The sequence below is a fragment of the Manis javanica genome, chromosome 10 (assembly GCF_040802235.1).
Source record: "Manis javanica isolate MJ-LG chromosome 10, MJ_LKY, whole genome shotgun sequence".
NCBI lineage: Eukaryota > Metazoa > Chordata > Mammalia > Pholidota > Manidae > Manis > Manis javanica.
The window spans coordinates 114,167,333-114,193,647 of NC_133165.1; the positions used below are offsets into that span (position 1 = coordinate 114,167,333).

Consider the following 26,315-nt stretch of genomic DNA (forward strand, 5'->3'; position numbering starts at 1 on the left):
AGCCCTGGCTTGCAGACACTGTGTCCTAAGTGTCCTCCACTCTGACAGCAGTTCACAGGAACACACACAGCACATCTGGGGAGACCCACTCGTGTCCCACAAACAGCATGCCAGGCCCTGGAGGGCAGGGGTAGCTGAGGTGGGAAGCCTGCCCTTGGGCAGCTCTTTGGCCAGGCACCCCCGCAGCCATAGCTGCTACCAGGCTGCCACACAAGCATGCTGCATCGAGCAGCCCCTCTCTCGGTTACACCAGGCGTCAGTCTTCAGTGCTGCGTGGTGATTCCTGCCACCGCCCAATTGTCCCAGGACTTCCTCTGAAGGATCCCTGCTGATTTGAAATGGGGTGGAGAAGAAATCCAAAGCTTATGCTTCAGGGGGCACTTCGGTATGTCATAGACGCAGCAAAAGGAAATCCATCTCCCAATGTCATTTTTTCTTTTTCCCAAATAAATAGATGGTGCTTTTGATAAGCAAGATGATGATGGCTTATTATAACATGAACATAGTAACACCAGAACTAATGTAAAATTAATAGAAAATAAATATTTTTCTATATGGAAAAGTCAAACGTGACTGGTTGCTACAAATATGTAAAACAGATTCCCTTACAGAGATAAGAACAACATCAAACCTACAAACAGCTCTAGGTAATTAGTCCTTGTATAACACATGTTCCCAAAAAATGAACATATATTAGCAAATTTTATCCTTATCATTCATAATTCATAGAAAATAGAAAAGCAGAAGTTCATATGAGAAACAGAAATGGGCAATTACGTGCCTACTTAAGAATGTGAAATTGTTGGAACAAATGCAAATAGGTGATAAACATTTTTAAATTACTGCTTTCTTAAGAATATCTTCTAAAATTTTTTAAACCATCATACAGAAAAATTATTAAAACACTAGTAAAAGTTTCACTCTAGAAAAACTAGAAATGGTATGGTATTGACTTAGCTGTCCAAGTGCTTCAAGACCACAGTGTCAGGGAAAGCATTTCTCCGCGGGAGTTCCGAAGGGTGTAAAGTTCAGAATCTTGGAAAAAGTATGAAGGTGCAGAATCCTGACTCTGGAAACAGACTGCCTGGATTCCATTACTGACCATGCAACTTTTGATTACTATCTTCGCAACCCTGTGCTTTCATTTCCCTGTTTGCTAAAAAGAGATGGCAAATAGTATCTCTGTCATGGAGTTGTTATGAGGATTTGATGGGATGACGAATCTGCATGCTGGCACTCGGTAGATACTCAATATATAGTAGCTACATATTGATTAATTAGAAATTTCTTAAGTGAAGGAGACATGGAACAAGAGTCTCAATAGAGTTAGACAAACTCACAAATTAGATGACAGACTCAGGAGCAAATTAGAAATAAAATCATTTTGGAAATGAAGGTTAAACTAAATGGAACACAGAACAAATAAACACAACATAACAGAATGTGAGAAAGAAAAAATTATATCAAGTAAGCAAAAAAGGAAGAAAGGAAAGAAGAAAGGAAGGAAAGGAAGTTGAAAAGAGAAGACAGGAAATAAAAAATCCAAGATACATGTGAAATAAATTGCTGAGAAGAAAACCAAACAAAGGAACAGAAGATACTAAAAATTGCAATTCAAAAAGTTTTCTTGAAATAAAAGACTCAAATCTGCAAATTCAAATAGTATGCAAATACTCAGGATATCAATCATGTGGGTCTAACATCATGGCATATTCTAGCAAAATTACTAGGTTTGAAATAAAAAGAAAAAACGTTCTCTGGATATTCAGGCAAAAAGATCAAGTCACTAATAAGAGAAATAAAATCAGATTGTTACCAAACTTCTCCTCAGCAAAACTTCATGTCACCAGGTAATGATGGGTAAAGATATTTAAGATATTTAAGGAAAGAAAATCTGAGCCAAGGGCTTTATATAGAGACAAATTAATTTTTTAACTGTATAGGCCACATTCAAACCATCACAAACATGTAAGAAATCAGAGAACATTGTTTCCATGAACACTTCCTAAACAATCTACTAGAGACCAAGCCTCAAATAACCAAAATAACTACAGAGACAAACAAAAAAAGAAGTGAAGAGATATGATAAAGATGTTCACTTGTAATGTAGCAATCTTATGAAAGCTGGGTCAGTGAGACAAGAAGACCTACTTTTTAATTATTTATGCAGAAAGAAGTCAGAAGGTAAGTCAAAACCCAAAAAGACCTTTGAACTGCTCCATATAATACCACTGTCTTGTTTGATAGATACCTTGAGCAACCTGTCTCTGGACTCCTTGGCTTTTCCCAAAACAAGTTACTAAGGTGAGGATTCAAATCAGTCAACCCATGGTCCAAATAAAATAATTTCCATTATAATCCAAGCCAGCAAGGATTATGTGCTGACACTCTTAAGATTTGCATTTTGGGGCTGAGGATTTTGAACTGACAGGATGGCTGTGGGGACAATGAACAGATGGTATCAGTGATTCATCCTTTTCCACTACACACTAAAAAACAGGCCTCTGTTTTGACAGCCTCTGTGTAGAGCTTTAATATGAGGCGGCCCATAGCCATAAACTACTATATCTCTAATTTGGAACATCTGCAGAATTTTGCCTTCTAACTTAAAGATTTGAATTTCAATTTTGAAAGTTATGCAAAAAGTATTCGATGAGAAGATTGACATGGATAATATTTTATTTTAATATGATCTCTGTGACAGATCATAGAAGACAGATTGGCATAGGCCATGCTTTACGCAAGGACACCAGTCAGGAGGCAGCGATGAGAACCTGAGCTAACACTGAAGGAACAGGAATACACAGAAGAACAACTAGAGACAGATCCACACTGAATCAAACAAAAATGTTCTCATGTGAGACACATCACTATTTTATGATCCCCAATAAAGAAAATATGTGTCCAATTACTGATAACAAAATGGGAAAAATAAGATTTCCTTGGTGAATTGAAATTGTGTTATGGAACTTACCTTCTTATAATACCTAATGAAATAAGTAAAAGAAAAAACTAGTAAAAGTTATCAAAAAAATTACCAGCATAAACTGAAGCAAAAAGCAACTCAATATGAGCAGCCAGAGAGTTTTGCTTCCAATTATGGTGGGTTAGCTCACACTGAAGCAACCCTTCTAGCAGATAACAATTGTAAACTCTGGCCAAAATATAAACAAAACTATCCGAAGGCACTGGAGAGCAAATGACATAACCTGGAATCAACAGTTGGAAAAATGGAATAACATTCCATGAGTTTCTTGTTATTTGGCTTTCTGCCTGAGGGCACGTCTTAGCTGAAACCATGCCAAGTGGCTAGAATTTAGATATAAATCCAAGGTATTAGTGGCATTAGGAATCAGAAAACAGAATTCAGGACTACACAGCAGCTGCAAAGTCAGAGAGGGGGGAGCCCAGAAAGAAAGACATAGAGAAATATTTCCCAAGTCTGTGCGTAACCTCTGCCAGATCTCTGGCTAACTCTTGAATTACCAATGTGCGGAGGAGACAAGACGTCCAGGAAAATAGCAGAACAAACATTTCAAGTGTGAAACTCCTCAGGTATGATACAGATTAGAGTTTGAGTACAGCCTGGCTGCTAAAATAAAACTTAAATTCTTCAGAGGAATACAACAGCATCCATAGTCTTTACGATGCAAAATTTACATATTCAGGATACATTCCAAAATTACTAGACATAGAAAAAGAACCACTAACAACAGGAAACTGTGATTCATATTCAAGAAAAAAGGTAATCAATAGAGATGAGATTCTGAGATGAGCTAAATGTTGGAACTAGCAGATAAAAATTTTAAAGCATTTAAAGTTTCTAAATTTTAAAATAGCAGTGTTTGAGAATGTAGAGGAAAACATTCTTCTTGAGTGCACAGACAGGAAATCTCAGCAGAACAGTAGATGCTCTAGTGACGTATTCTATGTTGATATGACCAAAGGCCCAGAAGGGAGACTCTCCAATGGCACTCCTCGTCGTGGATCCTCAAGGAACTGGACCCTGGTCTCTCCCAAACTGTCCACCCGCTCAGCAACCCTGGGGATTACACTGGCGAGGCTAGGGTAAACACTAACAGCACAAGGAGAATTCTGCCTTTTCAAGTTAATATGCCTGCAGATGCCTGGCTGTACATGTCTAATATAACTGCATAAACTACTCAACTATCTGCCCTTTTATATTAAGATTTTTCCCATCAGTAAAGGAATAACATGTTCATTATAAAAATCTTTGAAAATACAGAAGCAGCAGAAAGAACCAAACAATACCCAGAGACACATCACTTAAAGACAATTTGTATTTAGAATTTCTTTCCAATCATTTAGTGATAGTCCACACACATTTCCCACGCTGTCCTTCACTTGGGGAAAATCATTGCTCATGGCCGCACATTTTACCAGGTGGATGTGCTGTGACTCACTTAACCCTGTTTCTGTTGTTAGACGTTTATGTTATTCTTATAAATAATGATACCAGGACTATCTTTGTAGATAATGCATTTTCCATATTTGAAAGCATTTCCTCAGGATAGATTCATAGAAGAGGAATTAGCATGCCAAAGGATATTGAAATTGTTAACTATATACTTTAAAAATACTTACCTTGATTTTCCATATAATATCTAAGATTCAAGTCATTATTTATACTGAGGTTCTTCAAAAAAACATTATAATCCACTGCAGTATCTTTATCAATGTTATAGTGTTTTGCAAACCTAAAATAGAAATATTCTTTAGAATTCAGAAATTATAATACAGAAAATCTAAAATGAAGCATGTTTGTTACTAAGGTACCCTTTACACGCGGGTTGGTATTAATTTGAACCTGTGTTTCTACCAAAAGCTGGAATGAAAAGGTAAACCCTAGGAAATGTCACCGTAAGATTTAAAAAATGCAGATTCTTTGAAGGAGATCATTTTACTTGGCTTCCTGATGGATGCATATGGATTCAAATGGGACAGGAACATCTTAGGACCTGAGAGAATGCTACTGCCTGCAATAAAGATCTTCTCTGGCAGGAAGAGGGGGTGACCAGGACTTGGGCTGCATGGGAGCCATTTCTGGAAAAGCAAGTCCCACTTCCCTTTAAAAACTGGGAGGAATGGATCTGGAGCTTGAGTCGGTCAGAGCAGCATTTCTCAAACCAGAGAAGGCGGGAGCTAGATGGAGGGGAGAATACAGAGAATACAGCCCAAGTTCTTGATCAGGCATACAACTTCACAGAGAGGAACTACGGCTCAAGGAGGTGTGCTGTTTCAAAGCAGTTAGTGGTGTTGGGGGCAAAGCTTTTCTTGGAGCATTCTATGATTATATATAAAAACAAAATTTTAGAACACTCAACCAGTGTCTCTCCCTGAAATATACTGAGATATTCTTTTTTTAAGATAAATAGGATGTTTGGATTTTTTTCTTTTGAAAATGAATTTTCTATTATTCAAATCTGCCACTTGATAAATGGTTTTCTAGATAATTTCTGCATTATTACATTTATAAAAAATTGACAGTTTTAAATGTTTGGTTATATTATCTCCGTATGTGTTGGTTTCTATAATTACCTAATTTCATGCTGCTTTCTAAAAATTTAGTGATTATCACTTTAAAGTATTTGTTATTTTTCTGTTTTCCAAATTTAACAAAGAATAATGTCATGTACTCATTTCAATGCATATCTTTTTTTCCACTTTGTTAAATCTTGCCTTTTGTTCTAATAAGAAAAATTATCCTGAGATATGATAGCTGCCAGATGTTAACACTGCAGTTCCCTAAATAGCTCTATGGTCTCTGTCTTGTGAAAATAAGGCTGTCAGCTCCAGAACCCAGAAGGTGGTCCCCAACATGCTCCTCTCTGAGCTGCCACCATGAAGGAAGTGTTCGCTACTCTGCTGCTGCAGGAAAATCTTGGGATGCTGACAAAAATCTCATCACCAACTTCCCACTTTTCTGCAAAAATCCAGTATTTCTTCAAACTTGTATTTGCTCATGAGAGAATCCTGGCCTTTCCTAATGCTCAGCCACATTCATAATACCTGCTGCATATTCACTGAGGACAGACAGATAGAATCTGGTAGTAATATTTCCTACAGATAAAGTTTCACAATTGAAGCCTCTGTACTGCCCAAGAATGCAGTATCTCAAAAGGCTTTTTTACAAGAATAAAGGTATGGGAGACAGAACCATTCCTAATATGAAGCAACCACTGCCATTTTCCCAGGGACCTGAGCCCTGGGTGGGAGAACTCCTGTGTCTGCAGAGAGTTATGGTGGTCAGGCAAACGGGTCATGTGGGAAGATGAGGCCAGTGATGCCACCTGACCCAGAAACCTCTGAGGCATCATCCGTGGAACTGTGCCCTGGGCTTCATTTATCTGCTCAGGCAGCAGGCTGCCCTCCAGTGAGTTTGTTTTGTTTTTCAGGCTGCTCATAAATTATTCTACCTGGACTCAAATACTTCAGCCTGCAGGGCAATGGAGGGTAGGGTGGTGTGGAATGAGAAAGGAAAAACAGAACTCAATGGGTCTTGGGATGGTCTGAGCAACTAAAAAACTGGTGACAATTTCCTCTCTCGCCTCTTATATAGGCTGGATGGTAGTCTGCAGCCTAAGGAGAACTGTTTTTCAAAAAGTAAAGGGGATTTCATGGAATCTTTACAATTGCGATGGAGACATTGGAACAAGCACATACTATGTGCCAGTCACATCCCAGGCCCACCTCACACACTACATGGAATCTTCACACCAGCCCTGCAAGGAGTGGAGGTGGTCCCTCGGCCTTCGGCTTTAAGAGAAGGCTGAGTCTCAGTGAGGCCCAGGAGCTTCCCAAAGCCCTAGATCCAGCGAGGGCCGAGCGCAGACCAGACCTCAGCGCTCCTGACTTCAAAGCCCGGGCCATTCTTACATGCTGGGTGTAGAAGGAGGGTATTAAATAGAAAGCTGTTAGATAAAAGAAAGGATTCAAAAATACATTGTGTTTCCTGCTCAAAAACTAGAAAGGCAAAATTAATACTGAAGCAGCGTCTCAAGGAAAGAGCATATTCTTGAGCTTCAATAAGAAAAGCATTAAAGCAATTGAAGAAAGGGTCTATTTTTGATCTTCCGCCTTTCTATTCTAAAGGAAAGCAATTCCATTATGTTAAGTTTCTCAAGCCGTATCATGAAAACAGCATTGTTTTTGAGGCTTAAAAAATTTCTCAAATAAAAATTTGTGGAGTTCTTTATTATTCAATACTTACGAGATGGAGAAACAGACAGTAACATTTTTTATAGATTTACTAGGTTGGAGACTGCAGTGCCAAACACAAGGTTTATTGTCAAATAAAACACTGTTTTGTTTTTTGATTGCCTGTTTTAGAAGAGTGTTGCTTCTGTTCTATAATTGCCTGCACAAAATTATTTAATTTGTTTTGTTTGGATCTTATCCTGGACACTTTCCCAGTCGGAAAGATGTAAAAATTAAAACATCTATTATGTCTTTTATATTTTGAGGTGGGTTATAAAGAGAAAAAAGAAGAAAATATTCGAAAGACTAGGAAATATCCATCTTTTAAAAGTCGCCTTGCTTTTCAGACCCTGCAGTGCCCATGACGCTGTCACAAGCCCTCTAGACTTCCTTGCTTGCTATGGAGAAAACTTCTCTGCTCCTGACAGAAGGAACATAGTCTTTATGATACCATATAAGTAACCCCAGCGACCCATTTTAATGGCGATTTGTAACTGCAGCATAATGTGGAACTCTTGGGCTCAGCGTAAAATAATAAGGCTTGGTACTTTTGTTAATGGCCTGGAGGATATTCAGAGAAGTGGGAGAAGGCACGGAGAGGAAGAGTACCTCTTGGCTGAGTACTACATAAGTTAGGTTAAATATGGGTCTCCCTTCTAGTGATCTGCACTCAAAACTCAGGCGGCCACAGAAGCCAGGCTTCTAATGATCTAGAGTTTATTGGAGGCTCAAAAAACACCCATGCAGGCTTCCACAGACTGCCCTCGAGTGAGGAGCAGGTGGCGGTAGCTTTCAAATGCCACGAAGCAGCTAAACATCCAGTTTTTCACTGTCCCCCTGCTGCAATGCACCCCCAATCTCAGCAACAACAGTCCTCAAAGGAAAGTTAAGTAAGTTTCTGCTACTACAACAGGATGGAGGGCCAACAGGGAGCACACCGACTAATGAATAAATCCAGAAAGTTCTCATTCTCCTAACCCCGGGCTTTTGAGGAAAAGTCAACTGTGAACTGGAAACACATGGGATGGCGGGCATGGTGCCAACCAGGAGAAGCGAGACAACTGGTGATGGATTACTTAAATAACTGAGACGTGCGCAAGTCTGCAGGCCAGATGACTCTCACCCCAGGGCGCTTAAGGAATTAGAAGCATTAGCTCTCGCTTTTGAGAATCATGGAGAGCTTCCCTAACATGGGAGAAATGCCGAATGAGTGACTCTTTTAAAAATAGTCAAGAAGAGAAGGCAGAAGGGAGGATGATGCCTGGATTGTCCTGGTTTGAAATGGGTTTGAAGGTCTACCGTGCAATCTCTCACCATACGTTCATTTACTTGCTTTTTGTATTCATCATCCTTCATCTTCACACAGAAGGTTTCCAGAACCCTCCTCAGCTCACATGGTTGGACCAGACCAGTCTTGTTAACATCAACGAGTTTAAAGGCTTTGATAACAGTTTTAATGTTTTTGAAAATCTGTGTATGAAAAATGATTTAGGAGAAGTCAAAAGATCCAGTGTTAGAAACCAAAATGGTAATAAAATATGTAAACGTTTTTAAATACTTCTTATAAAATAAAATGCTTTCAAAGACTCTCAGTCATGGGTATTGCAAAATGACATGTCTGTGGAAAAAAGAACACAGCTCTTATTGAATGTTTTCAAGGCAATTTTCTCTGTAAATGGTCTTAGTAAGTTTAGAAAAATCTCTTTCTGATGTAAAGCAATAAGTCTCACACACAATTTATTCCCTTTTAGAACCATACAAAAAATCTTTTTTCGTTAATTGACACTTTAAAACTGTAGTTCTGGCATGGCTGGACTTGTACAATTTTTATTTTTCATAGCCATATGCAAACTATTTTTACTGGAACTGAAAAATATGACTGTATATTTCAACCCCTCTGAATTTTTAAAATATATTACAGAAAAGTTTTATAGAGCTCTTTCCCAAATTCAGCAAATGCTTATTCATAGGACACACAGACATGAAAGGCGTTTGGGTAGGTCCTGCGGGGATGCAGGGGGCACTGAGCTCTGTGCTCACCCGTAAGGTACTTATATTCAGAGGAAAGAAACATGTCCTGGGACTCTTGTGTGCCAAGCACAGAGCTGCATGATTGAAACCTCCAGGCCCATAGGAAGGAAGTACCATTTCCCCATGTTTAGATACAACTGAGGTTCAGGGAGGCGAGATGAGTTACCCTGCATCGCCTGGCTTGAGGACACTGCTAGGACCCAAACTGACATCAACCCTCTAACCACTGCCCCACGGAGAAGGTGAGGCTAGAAATCAGCATTCACCAAAGCAGGGCCGAGCCAACAAGAGCCGAATAACAGAGATGGACGAAGAGCAGCAGGCCTTCACCAAAGAAAACACACACTTCCGGCCCCACCATTTGGGGGACGTCATGCGGGAGGCGGCATCTGAGCTGGAGATGGCGGTTTGAGCAGGATAGGTGGGCATTCTGCAGGCAGGTGTGAAGGCCACAGAAGGGATTGTGGCGGAGCAGTGAGGAAGGCCCTAGGCAGCTGGATCCTGGAGGGCGTGAGTCCACTGTCCTGCTCTGGATCACGTCCAAGCAGAGCCTGGATTCTGAGGAAAATCAGTGAGTGCCCCTCAAAGAAGGAGTTTCGGGAAGACTCTGAGATACAGGCTGGCCCTCATTTTATCGACATGCCCTGTCTCCTCAGCACTTCCTCTGCCAGCTGCCTTCACTGTCTCAGGCCGACTGGAACCCACTTGATCTCACAGCCCTTTCCTTCAGTGGCGCTGGGCAGATGGTCACTGCCCCTCCCTTTCCCTGACTCCTCAGATCTGCTGGTGCCACCCCTCCTAGCTGGACAGTCAGGACATCCACTGGAGGCCCCCAGGCCTGGGGGATGCAGCCCTGGCCCGCAGCCTGCCTCCAGCTGCAGCAGTGGTGCCCACGCGCACGCTCCGTCTCTCGGTTCCTGGACCTCCCACCCTTGTGGGTCATGGCTCCAGGCTCAAGCTGCACCTTGTGTTCCCAATAACTACCTTTCTCCAAAACCAAGCCCCGTGCTCCAGAACTCCCTGTGGCCAGCTCCTGGGCACGCCCCTCCACCTCCCCACCGCCCTCCTCCCCGGGTCCCTCTCTATCACCATCCCTGGCCCTGTGCTCAGCTCCCCTTCCCACCTCCTCCACACCACCTCACCACAGACAGGCAAGCCCTGAACCCTGGTTAAACCCAACTCACCACCTGTGCCAAGTGCCTGATGTGTCTGGAGAGTACAGATCGTTGAGCCCTAAGCTGGGTCCCTCACTTGAGACCACTGTCCTGCCAGCAGGGTGCTGTGAGGTGACTGTTCTCACCACCCTCGCCCAGGCAGCCCTGCTCTCTCTACTCTCCTGACCTCGCTCCCCGACATCTCCATCTGCTTGACTCCAAGTCCATGTGAGGGCCTCCTCCCTGTCCTCCATGACCTGTCCCCTCATTCTTAGGCTGTCCCCATTACGGGGAGCCATCCCAGAGATGAGATCTCCCTCCCTGCCCCTCTCTTCCTGCCGCCACTCTTCCCTCTTACAGGCACCGCCCCCTACCCCAAGTGCTGTCTGTGTCCCCAGCTCCAGTGTGCCCTCCATGCCCCCAGCAGTTTTGTGCCCCGCCCACACACACTTTCTTGTCCAGTGACCAAAGACCGCCTGGCCACATGCAGTGGCCGCTCCCAGTCCCCAGCTCCCTCAGCAGCTCCTCCTTCCAGAGGCCCATTTCCTACCTGGCCCTTACGTCCCACTCTCCAGGCTGTCCTCTGCCCTCTGGCTTCCTCTGGGCACTGCCTGGCTCCTCCTCAGCTCTCAACCTTTCAGCTGGGGCACCTTTAGACTCAGTCCTGGGGTCTCTGCCTTTCTGACCACACTTGCTCCCAGTGGTCCAGTCCTGTGCTGTCAATGAGCAGCTGATGATTCTCGAATGTCTGTGTCCAGCCCCGGCCTCTTCTCTGAGCTTCTGCCTAGCTGACGCCCACCTGGAGGGCCTAACAGACACCCGACCTGCCCCTCCCACAGGCCCCCCATCCCTTCCCATGGTAGATCCTTTCTGCCACATTGTCTTTCACAACAGCCTGGCAGCCCTCCCTTCCAACGTCTCCAGACTCCTGCTGGTGTCTGGACCCCACAGGCTGGTGCGACAGCTTCCCATTTGGTCTTCCAGTGTCCACACTTGACCCCATACTCTTCCTCCACATGCAGCCAGGGCATTCTGTTTAGATGTAAGTCTGAGCACGCGTCTCTCTACTCACAGTTCTCCCACAGCTCACAGAGTTAAAGACCATGTCCAGCCATGGCCAGGTCCACAGACTGGCTCCAGACAGCCCTCCCACCTCATCTACCCACTCGTCCGGCCCAATGCTTCCCGACCATGCCAGACTCTCCGCTGCTCCTCGGGAGCGCCAGGCTCCTCCGGCCTCCGGGCATCTGCATGTGCTGTTCCCTCTGCCAGAGCACTCCTCCCCCCTGGCTCTCTCCTCACTCCATCCAGATTTGGGCCCACGTGTCATCTTACAAGGAAGGCCTTCCCTGACCACGGGTCTAACTTAACCTTGTGTTTATTGCCTGTCTCCTCCTCTGATGTGTCAGCCCCGAGGGCAGGGTTCTGTCCAGTGCTTTGCCCTGGGTCTAGAACAGCATCTGGCAGAGTGTCTGTGTTCAGTGTTTGTTTGGATGAATGAATGCTGCCATCTTCTTGTCACCTGCTTAGAAAAAAGCCACACTTGGAGGAGGTTTTGTTATATGTCTGCAATACCTCCCCAGGGCCAGTCCTGAATGTAATAATGACTACACTCAGTATCAAGGTAATAAAGATTACAATAATATAATTGAACAAATATTAATTGAATGTCTTCTATGTACAAAGCCTCATGCTAAATTCTACACACATCTCTCACTTCTGACAACTAGAGAACATTGGCTAGAATGATCTTAAGAGCTGAAACTGGGAATACCAGCCGAGGAAGGTGGGAACCGCCGCAGCTGGAATGAAAACTGCTCGTGGGTGTCCACCCGCAGCCTGATCACTTTGTCTGAAAGAACGGAGCCCATCACAGAGAGAACTTGCTCCCATGGCCAAATAAAAATCTCAGCTCTCTGCCTGCTGCCAAATCCCGATTCACCTCTTCTGGTAAAACGGAGGACATGAGGCGATGTGCTTTTTTAAAACCCTGAAGCAGCCCATATGGACCTCCCGTGTGGAAAGCCAGGAAGCAGCGAGTCTGGCACAGATCTCACACCCACCAGAGGTATGTCTCCAAGTTTCTTATCATTTGTCAGACTGAAGTTTGGCAAGATCTGAACTGAGCTGCAGATGGTGAGGCTTATCAAAGGCAACTGAGGGCCCTGGTTACAAGGCTTGTCCCATACATGATAGGAAAGAAGAAAAAAGTACAAAGGAATAAAATGGCTGGGGACATAATGGTCACCGCACCCTGCTCCACCCCGTCTCCTGGCTCCTCTGAAGAGGCAGCAGAGGAAAAGCTAAGGAGGGGAGGACTGTGATCATGCTCAACTCCAGGCCAGCTAGACATCGGCCATCTCGGTGTGACCGGGTCAAGTCTGCATCAAGAGCCAGCTGTCTCTGAGCCTCCTGCTCTCTGGGCTCCCCGGCCACTCTGGGGCTCCGCTGCACCCTCCCCGCCAGTCCTGGCTTCCAGTCTGCTGAGCTACCCACACCCACAGCACACAGGCCCCCTTCCCGCATGCTGACAAGTCCTCCCCAGGATTTCTCATGCATGCAGGGCAGCTTGATCACAGTGTTCATGGGATGAAGCTTTAGTGAGCAAGGAAGGCCTTGCACAGACATGATGGGTGCCTGTGAAAAGGGTAGACAGACAGAGATCTGCTCTGCATCTTGCCGGGGAGGGGAACCGGGAACTGGACAGAGACAGCAGAGCAGGGGCACAGACCAGGCAGCCTGGGTGCCTACTGCTGGCAAGAACAGCCCATGGAAATTTCCACGGGCTAAGTGGCAAGGAAGGAAAGGTAGAAAGCTGGAGCTAACCCGCTCCCAAGAGCTGCTCGGCAGATGCGGGGATCAAGCAACCCGAGGGCACCAGGTGGACACTGGAGCAGAGCTGAGGAGGTCCACAGCGGCTCAGGCCGGAGCTGAGGTGCCTCACAGGAAACCACGTGATTCAGAGGTCACACAATGCACTGTCCTCATGACTCCCATCTGCCCTCAGAGAGAGCCGCCCTTCCGCGCTGCCCGCAGAGGACACCAGTCAAGAGTTGGGAGACACGATCCCTTTCCTCGGCCCTCATCACAGATGGTGAGGGGGACAAGGGAAGCCGAGAGGGGAGGGGAGGGACCTGTGAGCACGCAGGGCATGCCCCTCATGCTGCACATTACCCCAGTGGGAGGGAGCGGAGGAGAGGGCCAGCCGAGCTGGAGGTGAGCTTGAGGCTTAAACTGGCCTAGCCTGCGCTGTTTATCACTAAATGTGGCCAGAAAGCTCTGAGATCCGCCTGAGATATCTTTACAGGACAAAAAAAGGCAGATTTGCTAGCGCCTGCTTGAAAACAGCAGGAGGAGAAAACTCAGACTGTTCACACGTGTACCCCACTAAGTTGAGACGGTTCAATAAACTGCTAACAGTGGATGGTGTTAGTACTCCATGGTTCTTTGTTTAAAATCCTTTTTACAGCACTTGGAGCTCCAGGGAGGAAAGCTGTGAACCCAATAAATATGACCACCCAACCTTAAAGGAGGCGAGAAAAGGCCTAAAATTTCCTTCCTAAAGCCCAGAATTCCCAGTCAGGCTGCAAAATAATCCTTCTCTAGGCCTGGCTCTGATGTGGCCCTTCCCAGAAGCCACCTGCACACTAACCTACGCCTTCTATGATGGTACTGTTACTGGCTCCTATTTACCTGTTTTCTGTTGGGGTCTTCACCCAGAGTCATCTTTTCTAGCCCAGTTTCTAGCAGAAGCGGGTCAGGAATGGCATCCTACCCGGTGGCCTGTGGGCCAACCCCCAGGGGAGGGGCCTTCTAGTCCCCCAGTGTCCTGGCTCTGCTGCAAAATGGATGGTTCGGCATCCAGTGCTGTCAGTCTGGCACCTCTCTGTCACCATGACAAAATTCCTTTCAAATTTCAGGAGTAAATTTTTAAAATGAAGCCATGAAAAAGGATCTGTCTTACAATAAACACATCAATGCTCATTTTCCGTATTATTCTACTTTTGGCTATTTCATATAAAATCTTTAATTAAAGTTTTTCTTTGAAATTGTCATTATCAACCCAGAAGAAAGAAAGGGGGAAAAAAAGAACAACACAGCTGTGCAGATATGAAGCGCTATTCAGGACTAAATGAACTGGAACGAAATAAGTAGCTTGACTGTTATGTTCCTAGTTTTGGCTCTGTATTCTCAATAGCACAGTCTAACTTGTCACTTTATATCGATTCCATCTGTTTACACTCTGCAGAGTACTGGCTTCCTACCGTGAACATTTCCTATTTACCAGCTGGTAAAGATGAGCCAAACCAGATAGGAAAAAATTAGACTACATTCAGAACCTCATAAACACAAACTTTCAATTTGGGGACATGTGGGAGGAGCCGCGGCCAGGCTCACCTTAACAAAGGCTTCGCTTCCGCACCATCCGGGCTGGCACCGTCGTTCACTGCTCTACTGCTCACCCCCACCGACTGAGGACTGTGTACCTACTTACTGAACATATGCAAATCCTGCCTTAATGAAAAATTGATAAGCTTATGTAAAAAGACAGCTAAATGAAATCCATGAAAACAGAAAAGGGAGTGCACTAAAAAAGAACTAAAGCCACCTAAAAGTAATAGTTGCTATGATGGAGGAAAAGTCCAAGAATCTGGTTTGGGGTTTCCTTGTAGCCAAGGTGAAAAGGGAAACTTCTGTGAAATACACCACAGGCCAAAGAAACCTTCCCCCACATTTGATTTTCATTTTTAAAATGTTTATCTGTAATATATAGCTTAATAAGGAATTCTAGTTACCCAATGAACTTCTGACACAGCTATGAAAATAAACCCAAGTGTAAATGTCTAGGCTTTTAAAAAGGGTGCCAAATCTAGATTCCTATCTCTCTTTCCTTCTAACCCAGCCCACACTCACAGGATGGGAGCTCTGCCCCAGGCACTGCAGGCCGAGAACACTGGGGCAGGCCCAGCCTCAGATCACTAACAGACAAAGGTGTGCAGGAGGAGAGGCACGTCAGTCCCTCCTGGGAACTCCACGGTGGCCCCCAGACACCAGAGGTGCTCCATAATGGGCTGATGAGAGCAACCAACTATTTCTAAGGCCTAAAACAGGTACCCCTGATCCCAGCTGCTCCCCCACCAAGTGTATCTACTGCACTGCAGACATGGATCTCCTAAACACCTCATTTCTCATGGGAAACCTTCTGTGAACTACCACCACCCTTTGCCCTGTGCTTGAGGGTTAATACCTGACTCTCAAATACTTACAGCTCTTTCTCCAGCCTACCTTTCAAAGCTGATCTGTCAGATCTGCCTTGACACACACCTTTCTGCAGAGCTTGTCTCTGCATTGCCCCAGCCACATTTCCACAGCCTCCACCTCCACGTCCTTTTCTTATGCCAGAGTGCAATCCTGAAAGCTACCGCACATCTCATCCTCTTCCCCATTCTCAACATGCACTGAAACCCCACCCATGGTCCAAATTAGCTCCTGTCTTACCTTTCTCCTGAAGATCTTCCTGCCTATTTCAATTACTGGGAATTATTCACTGAGGAAATATTTACTGAGCTCACATTAGGTGCCAGGATCTCTCCAAGGCACTAAAGTTAAAACACTGAAGAAGATAGAGAAGGTGTCTGCTCCCAGGGAACATACATGGTAATGATAAGCAAGTAAACAAACAAATAAAAATCTCAATATGTTCTAAGTGTTAAGGAAAATATGCAACTTTTTAATGGGGTGGTCAAAAAACCTGCCTGGAGAGATTTCACATGCTGAGCGCCAGAATGCCAGAAGCCAACATGCTTGATGTTTACTTGATGGGCAACTAAAAGCCATGGGGCATCGTAAGCAGAAGAGTCCGGTGAGACCTGACTTATGTTTTGAACAGATAACTCTGGGTGCTGCGTGGAATAGAGACCCTAAGGCCCAAGAGCGGACACAGTCCAGGGGTTATTGGCAAAGCACAGGGTAGAGAGACAATGAGGGCAGTGGGCATGGAGAAAGGTGGATATGGCACACAGGACTTGCTGACAGAGCAGGGCCAGTAAGGGAAATATAGGAATCAAAGCTAATGCTAGGTTTCTTCTTGAATGACTCAGTGAATGATGGAACCATGCACTAAAATGGTGGGGAGGCCGTGGAGGAAGGCTTCTCGGGGTGGGGGCAAGGGCAGGCAACAGCTTTGGTTTGCTCTGTGGACAGTGGTTGAGCCCAGAGCCCCAGAAGGGGATGTAAATGTGGGTGCCATCAGCATCTAGCCGCCTTTGAAGCTTTAAATCAGAAATGACCACATACTATCATATAACTTTTTCCGCATGAAAACTAAGATGTCTTAACTTCTTCAAACGCAAACTCCTAATTTTTGGAGTAACTTCTATGAACCCAGCACTATGGTAAGTCCATTTCATATTTATTCTCACAAAGAATGTCAATGATATTGGGAAAACTTTGCATCAATACTGTTTTGCCATTTCACAGATGAGGAAACAGTCTCCAGAGAGACTAGCTGGCTCAGGGTCACTCAGCTGGTGAGTGTTGGCACTCAGATGCACTCTCCGCTAGGTAAGGCCAAGCGCCCGGCCTGTTCCTCCCTCTTCTGTGGTGTTTTAAACATTGACCCCTACAAGCTTGTTTGTACTACTGGTTTGCCACATGCAAGAAATAAAAGGAAGTCATTTTTTTAAAAAAAAGATTAACTTAGTCTGAAATAATACAAAGTCTGACCTAGCAGAATTTTTACTTTAATTTCCTGATGAAGCCTTTTGTAAATTAATAATAAAGCAACCAAAAATAGGTCCTGGAGAGGAAGTATTTTCAATATAATTTTTTAATAAAACAGCAACTGGTTATTTTGTTATGTGAAATTCTCTAGATGAGAATGTAAGCATTACTCTTCATTTAGCTGCACAGACACACGAAGAAGAGCTGTGACACTATTAATCACTATGTTCATTATGATTGATAGGCTCTTCTGCAGGGAGGAAAAAGTGCCTCAGATACAATCTGTCCCAACAGCTCTGCGATATGCTAATATTTTCTTCTGACGAAAAAGGAGATGTGTTCAAATACCTGCTATAATAGGCAATTAATACCAAGTGCACCAAAGGAGAGCTGATAAAAGTGGGATTAGAAGATTATTAGAAATTGACCAAAGGCTTATATGTTCTAGTAAATGGGCTCCTTTTCAGTTTGACTCAGTCTTTTTATTAGGCAAACAGACTGCATTCCAGTACATTCATTCATGCTAATGTGGTGCTATAATGTTAAGGTATGTTTATGAAATGGCTGTGAGTCTAACAACTGTTTCTTTATTCCTCAAGCAAGAGTTTTTTAATTTCTTTTTTAGGAAAATTCACCTATTTAAGAAATGAATCTACCTATCACTTTTGCCTCTTCTTCATGAGGACATTACAGACTAAGCAAGCAGCTTAGTACCTCTAATTATTTACTAACTGCTTCTGAAATGACTAAGGCTGCATCTCTCCAACTCCAAGGCACTAGAGTAATCCCGTAAGAACTGCATCAGACCCCTCGGTGTCCCACAGACACACTAGTCGCGGCTGACTGCGTAGACCAGATGTTCTGACATCACATCGCCCAAGCTGGAGAGAGTGTTCCTGATTTGGGTGGTGACGTGGTGTGAGAGCTGACAGCTTGGGGCTTGAATGTGGTTTTTCCTTTCTTTCTTTTTTTTTTTACATCTTTAACTGAATTATACATTCTTGAACTCTAGTCTTCAGTAAAGAACAGGGTTTTTTTGGTATGTGGTGGGAAGGAAGAGTCATGATGTTTCTCAATGTACGTTGAATCCTTACATGGGTCGGAAGAGCCTCCTGTTTCTCAGGGGGCCTGGTGGGTAAGGGCGAGGACTCGGGAACTGCAGCTTCGCTGCCTGCCAGCTGTGTGCCCGTGGTCAGACCGCTGAGCCTCTGTCCCAGTTTCCCTCTGTATCAGGGTGGGGTAGCAGCGGCACCTGCCCTACAGGGTTCTCCTGGAAATTAAATGATTTGATACACTAAAGCACCTAGAACAGCTCCTAGTAAGTGCTCAATCAGTGCTTTTTGACTATTATTATTACTAAAGTTGGCAAAATCCAAAAAAATTACATTCATCACCAAAAGATTAAGACCCAGCCCTTCTATACCTGCTGGTTGCCTTCCCCAAGCCCACGCACCTCCGCCCCCTCTTCCTTTCTCACAGTTTCCATTTTGTTCAGACATCCACCCTCTGAAGGCCGTGTGCCCCAGGGGCGGGAGTCTGGTTGCCACACCGGGGAGTAATCAGGCTTGAGCTGCCGTGGCGACCATGGTGGCCAATGCCACAGTCACTGTCTGGTTTGGGCGCAGGACACCGGGACGATCTGTGAGTCATTACATGGAAAGAAACGGCATACTGAAAACACTGACGCCACAGCACCCACATGTCGGGCCTGGAAAGGTGGCGCCCTTCCAGTGACCAGGGGACACATGGGCAGCTGACTCTGGACCTGCACTCCCTCCTGACTTCCTCCTAGACGAGATGAGAGGCTCCTTATTGCCTCTGTTAGTTCACTTGGAGGTTTCTGCTTCTAACGGGGAAGAATGGCCAAACACCTTGGTGGCTGAGGGGGGCCACCTGGTAGCAGGTGAAGCCTACCACAGGAAGGGTTTCAAGAGTGCATGCAAGGAGAACTGGCCTCATTAATAGGCGGGGACGGGACTAACACTTACTGAGCGTCTACTGTATGCCAACGGCTTCGCTTACATTGCTGGTAGCAGGTGAAGCCTACCACAGGAAGGGTTTCAAGAGTGCATACAAGGAGAACTGGCCTCATTAATAGGCGGGGACGGGACTAACACTTACTGAGCGTCTACTGTATGCCAACGGCTTCGCTTACATTGCTCTTATTCGTTCTCGCCACTACCCTGATAGGTGAGTTCGCTGTCTCCCCTTTGGAGACAGGGAAACTCAGAGGAGCGAGGGGCCTGTGGGAGGCCCCCGCCAGGAAGCTGCAGAGGCTAGATTTCAGGCAAGCTGTGCCTGACTCCCACTAAATCCCTCTGCTTCCTATGAGAATGAGAGCAGAGAACTCCAGAGCAGTCAAGGAGACACCGAGTCAAGGGCCCAGAAGAGAAGCCAAAGGAAAGCACATATCGGTGACCAAATGAAAAGCAAGGGCCAAGACAGTGAGAACAGGTGAGGCATGTGCACAACTCAAAGTGCCACACGCATGGACCAGAGGGCCGATTAAAGCAGGAACCAGAAGCCAACGAGCAGCAGAGCTTCTCCTTCCCAAGCACAGAGCCCCAGGGGACCAGGCAGGGGGCGTGGCTCACGATCAGCAAGAGACGGACAAACCGGTCTTGGAAATCACCCGGTCTGCCTTCCCCTTGAGTGATGGAGAAAATGACGGAAACTGAGGGTTCAGCTGGATAATGAGCGTGAACATGGACCTATGTTGGAGGGTCTAAGAGCGCACAAAGAAGGGAGAAGCTGAGGAGGAACTGGCTACCAGCCCAAGCTCACTGCAGAGGAAACAATTAGGACACACAATCCCTGGGGTTCGGTCGGTTTGGGGTGCCAGCTGCTAGTTATTTGTTGGTTTAGGGAGGCCAGAATGCATGTACATTTAGGAAAAGTCTGGCTCCCAAAATGCAGAGACATTTGCATGCATTCTTGGCTCCAGTAAGCCACATGGACTTATATATATTTAAAACAAAAAACTTAGCACTCTTTCACTCCCAAACTGCATAAATCACCCAGCAATGACAACATATGTGTGAAGAGTGCCTTCCTTTAATAACCCTAGGTGTTCTCAGACCCCAACAGTCACATGTGAACCATTTTCAGGACCAGTTGTAACTGGAAATATGCTACTGCACACGGCCAACAGTTGAGGAGTGCACCTGGTTTGTCCAGTTTATTTTGGGGGTGGTGGGAAGAGAGGAGATTCATTTTTGTTCCTACCTATACTTCAAAGGAAGCTGTAGTGATAAGCACAAGAGTGACAGCTGGCATTTTTTAAGTGTTCCTGGCACTTTTTACTGGACTTTTAAGCCACACAACTGTACCTCAAGGTGTTGTTATCCCCACTAACAGATGAAGAAACCCAATGATAAGGCCTTGCCAAAGGTCACCAAGTCGGTAAATGGCAAAAACCCAAGATGGAAACCCAGGTCTGGCTGGGTCCCGAGGCCAGTCTTGTCCCAGTCCATGGGCCTGCTGTGGGTCAGGGTCTAGAGTAAAAGCTGCAGCTTATGCTGGCCAGAAAGCACCGTAGAGAAACCCCAAAGCTGCTCTGGGATGTCTTATCTCAATCGCAGCTCCTGTGCCTCCTCTGTCACCTTTTTGTTCCATCAGAAGTTGCAAAAAGCCGCACTGATTTAGACTCCATCAGTGGGAGGGCTTCTCCCACGGATGACAGGAAGGGGCTGGGATCAAAGAGGAGGTAGATGAAAGGCTGACTAGAGTGGAGTTCCCTTCTAGCCCTTCTCATCGAAGCCTTCTTTTCAGTAATTTACAATCTGGCACTACGTCCATACACTCCACATTAACTGTAAAGTTGCATGATTGATCTATAACGGTTTTACGTTGATGTGATGATTGCCATAAACAGTTCAGTTTCCCAGGAGTTTTTCATGATTAACAGTTTATAAAGGGACAAATTAATACATATACATATCAATCGTATCACATACTTCTTATAGAATAATAAATGAATCACACTAGAAGCAGCAAATAATACCAGGAATCCTACTAATATAAACTATAAACCTGAAACCAGGTTCTTAGGAGCACATACGGCTAAAAAAATATCACATTAAGATGAATCTTCTGGTGTTAACAGCAGCAGCCAGGAAAATTTAGACAAACATTTTGTGGATTTCTGGCTATTTTTGATTTTTGAAATGCATGAAAATCTCAGAAGAGTTCAAAAAGGAAAGAAAATTTGTCACATTTCAAACCAACATATTGAATCAAATAAATTAAACCATGATTCTCAAATTGCTCGTGTAACTGACAGACTCAAATGCATTTTAAAAGGGGTCTGATTCCAACCCTTAAACGCCCTGAGCAGCTCCTCCCTCCGTAGCTGTGCACTATGATATCCAACCGTAATCGGCAAATAGGATTGAAGCTATTTGCTTCTTTTTTAAACATATGTAGTAGCATTGGTGGCTAAATTACTCAATAGCTAAGTATATATGGCTTTGAGTTTTACTGGTTATTTTTACCATGCTCCTCTTGACTGGCATTTAGCGTTGGAAAGCAGTAGTTTTCTCTTTCTAAAGAAATCCTTGTTTTAGTCTTAGACAAAAACAGAAAGGCCTGCCCTACTAATAATGATCTGAAGTTAATACAAAAGGAATTAATTCCCAGGACTTCTGTTGATCATTCGTCAAAGGAGATGCCACCCAAGGCACTCGAAGTCATTTGGGTACAAGCCTTCCCAGCCTGGTTATAAGAAGATCTATTTGTCAGAGGACTTTGACGTGAGAACTCAGACAAGATGCAGCTCATTTTGATTCATCTACCGCCACTAAACTAACGAATACTTACAACAAAGGGTGAGGGGAAAAGAATTTTAAAAGGTCTCTATTACCTTTTCTCCTACTTGGACTTCAAGTTCTTTTATTGTCCGACAGCAATTTGTTTCATTCCACCTCCCCTTAAAAATAAAAATAAAAACTTTGTTAAAATGTTTTAACCAAATGAGCATTTATGTAGGACATGCAAAGATCAAAATTGTAAAGATTTCTAAATTAGATATTTTTAAATGTAAGGTATTTCTTATTCACTACCATCTGCCAGAAGCATGAACTTGGGCCAATTACTTAGCTTCTCCATGCCTCACGAGGTTCCCTCATCCGTAAAATGAAATTTAACATTGATCCCTCCGAGGGTAGTGTGAGAATTGAGTAATTATAGCCAACACTTAATGAGCAGTTACTATGGCCAAACCCCATGTCATTTATTCCTCACGACAACTTTTGAGTTCAGGGTCCATCATCATCCCAGTTTACAGGGGGGATGGAGGGAGCTGACAGTCACGTGGGGAAAGTGGAGGTGCCGGGTCAGCACGTGCCTAACTCGTCTGCTGTAGCACTTCGCTCTGACCTCCGCAGGGTCCCCAGTCCACCGGGTGCCACACTCTCAGCCTCTCTCTAAAGGACTTTATGGTAGGTGGGTGTCTATACCATCCCCTTGGTCCCACCTGCTTTTATTTTGCATTATCTATATAACTGTAAACTACTTCAGAGCCCCTCTCTGGGACAAACTGGCAGTGTCGGGGTGGAGGCAGAGAACCACAGGGAGAACCCACACGCCTCCGCTTCGCAGCACTGATCCAGCACCTCCTACACCCAGGTCTGGGGCTGCCACAGGAGCAGGACACCATGCCCAGTCTTGAAAAAGCCTAATGCTAGTGACAGCAACAGATGGGAAATAAGCAAACAAATAAGTAACCTAAGCTGAAATAATAACAGGTGCTGTGAAGAAAATAGGTTGGTCGGGGGAATAGCCTGGGGACCGGGGGAGGGCGGGCCAGCTCTTCTGGATGGCGTGGACGGCAGCGTCATCTCAACACACACCCACAGGCTGAGCAGCTGGGTGCAATCCACTTGGAGGAGCATCTCGCCAGGCAAAGCAAAGGGAACACACAGCACGTGAAGCCCGGAGGGGACAGGAGCTTGGCACACCCCAGGGTGGCTACTGCCAGAAGGCCAGGAAGACCAGAGCCCACAAAGCAGGGCGGGGAGCACGAGGTGGGTTCAGACAGAGACAGACACCAGCCCCGCGGTGCTGCGGGCCATGATAAGGACTCTGGACTTCAGAGTGGGGTCAGGAGAAGCCGTCAGAGCATTTTAAGTAGAAACTGGCTTCATTTTACATAGGAGGAAACTGAGGCTCCGAGGGGTTAAGTGCCGAAGTTAAAGATGGAATCACACCGGGAATCCAGGCTTATGATTCTATCTAAATGTAGTATTTTTAGCATTGTTTTAACTGTGTATTGAATAGATACAAAACACTATTTGTAACATATATTTAAGATAAAGAATAAAAATCAGACCAATGCCTGTGTACCCGCCATCTTCTGAAGAAATGGGAAGCCCCAGTGGGCTCTTCCGTCACCCCGGCTCTCCCCAGTTGGCCAAGGCCCCCTCACACCCATATCAGAGATCCTCTGCCCAACCCTGCTGGGGTCTCTTCCCTCCACAGTGTCTTCCCTTATCCACATTTCGCACCCCAACTCCATCACAGTGTCTGTTTCAGGAGCACCCCCCATCTGCTACCTGATTCTAGTGACACCAGCTTCCTTACATCAGAACTTAAAAAATCCTTTCCCTTTGAAACTTTCTATAAACTTACGCTTAGGTTTCTCAGTGGATTTGACTATTTGTTTTCTAGTCAGACAATCTTTGTCTTTTAAGTAGAACATTATTATAATTACAAGTATTGGGGATTTCTATTTATCCTGCCTATTTTTCTTCTTTTGAGTGGACTTCATTTTCATCACTCTATTTGTTTCCCTCTACTAGTTTGGGGTTTACTCACTCCACTTTGACTCTTATAATAATTTACTCTGTAAATTATAACCTGTATTGTTTTCAAAGGCTAAAATTAATTAAAAATTTGTCCTCCTATTGGACAATGTAATAACTCTAGAACATTTCATTCTAGTCCCTCCTGTCAATTCATATATTACTACTATCATGTACTCTAGTCTTATCCTATTTTTTAAATCCCAGAAGTCATCATTATTCCCTACAGTCATGAGCATGTCCTTTGAGATTTCGCCACATATTTGCGGCCATCTTTGCTCCTCATGCCTTCTCGCATCATCTCAGACTTTTCATCCGAAATCATTTTCCTTCTTTCTACCTTAAAGTACATCCTTGGTATTTCTTGTGCTGGGTCTGTTAGAGTCAAATCCATTTTTGTTTTAGAATGTCTTTATTTCAATATTGAATGATATTTTATTTAGATATACAATTCTAGGATGGTAGCAATTTTCTTTCAGTACATCCCAGTTATTAATCCACTCTCACCTGGCTTCCATCATTACTATTCAGAAGTCACTTTTGTCTAAATGTTGCCCTTTGTCTGCTTTTTAAGACCTCTTGGTCTGTGGGGTTCTGCCTCCATCCCCCAGTTTTGTCCTGCTTGGAATTTCTTTGGCTTCTTGATTTAGCAGGATAGTATCTTTCATCAGTTCTGGAAAAACCTTAGCCATTGTTTCTTTGGATCTTAACTCCATCCCATCTCTCATTACTCTCTTAAAGAAGTCCAATTAAGTCTTCTATGTCTCTGCCCTGTATTCTAATTTTTTCTCACCAATCTTCAAGTTCACTTACTTCTTCATTTTGTCTGTTTATTAAATTCATTGAGTCTGAAATTGCTATTGTGAATGCAGAACAGTATATTAAATGATATGCATAGTTTAATTATAAATAAGGCAAGTGCCTATTTATAATTACCAAAGTCAAGGATTAAAGCCAAACACAAGAAGCCCCCCCCCATCTGCCCTTCTCCAATCACAATGTTCCTTTCATACTGACAGCAAGAGGCACCCTTTGCACTATGAGGAAAGAAAGGAAGTATCCAGTTGAAAGGTAACCCTGGATGCTGTAGGTAAATGTACCAGATGCTTCTCTATTTTCCAAATACTCTGGTAACTGTCCATCAGCATAGTAAGATGTTATAGAGTCACTAGCATCTTACATGCTGATGGACAGTGACTGTAATGGGTTATGTGGTGGGGACTTGAGAATGGGGGGAATCTAGTAACCACAATGTTGCTCATGTGATTGTATATTAATGATACCAAAAACAAAACAAAGAAACAAATATCTCGTAACAATGGATAAGCATATACTATGGCAAGAAGAGGAGAGGGTCCCAGGGATTCCCAGAGAAAAAGGTCCTACTTGTACAAATATGGATGACTAGTATTACTGCACACTGAAGGGATTTTTCCAGAGCCTCGTGCCCTTCACCGGCAGTGCTGGGCATCAGCATCAGTCTGTCACTCCTCTGAAACCAATTCAGTGATTCTTCTCACAGCCTTTAATATTTTCTCTTTGACTTTGATGGTCTGCGGTTTCGCTATGGTATGTTTAAGTAGGCGTTTCTTTTTATCTGGCTTGAGATTCTTAGCTGTTAACCTTTTCAAATATCATCTCTGCCCTGTTCTTCCTCTTCTGTATCTGGAAATCCAGCAAGAACTATATTAGGCTTTCTACTTCTCTCTCCCACATCTCTTGTACCTGTCCTCCGTGTGTTGTATCTCCTTGTCTTCTGTGACGGTTTTCTTCAGATCTATTTTCCACTCCACCAATGCTCTTTTCAGCTATGTTTAATCCACTATTTTCACCTACCCAGTGAATTTTATGTCTATAATTATTGCAGCTTTCAGAACCAGAAGTTCCATTTTATACTTCTTTGTATCTTTAGTTTTATTGCCTCTTGTTTTGTGTTCATAAATTGACTCCATTCTTTCATTTCTTTAAAATATTAAAACACTAGTTTTAGATTTGGAATCTGGTAGTTATATTTCAAGTGTTTAGAGATCTGATTCCACTGGATATTATTTCTGTTGGTTTAAAGTTCTCATTCTTTGTCTCTTCATACGTTTTCAATATTTTTGTGTGCAGTCTAATGTAACTTGGCATTTCATCTGTGGCAATTCCTTAAGGTCTAGGTCAAAGATGTATTCCTCTACAGGAGGGCACACCCACAGTCCAGGACCAGTTTGAAGTAAATGCCTAGTCTGAGACTCTTAAGACCATGTGGGCACCATGCTTTCAGGCACAGACTTGCATAAATATTGACTTGTATATTACAACTTTTCCCCGGTTCACCCAATGCCAGTGTTGAAGCAGGGAGGTCTCCTTATTGTGCCCTTCGGGGATTGCAGGTGTGCATCTGTAA

At 44.3% G+C, this 26,315-nt stretch overlaps 1 protein-coding gene across 1 annotated transcript in view; it reads right to left on the reverse strand.

The window, feature by feature from the left end:
• The window catches only part of EFCAB6 (EF-hand calcium binding domain 6), a 213,706-nt gene that overhangs the window by 153,856 nt on the left and 33,535 nt on the right, over window positions 1-26,315 (reverse strand). The window contains 3 exon segments of the mRNA XM_073213995.1: window positions 4,606-4,718; window positions 8,552-8,688; window positions 21,988-22,053. Coding sequence (XP_073070096.1) covers window positions 4,606-4,718; window positions 8,552-8,688; window positions 21,988-22,053 — 316 coding nt within the window.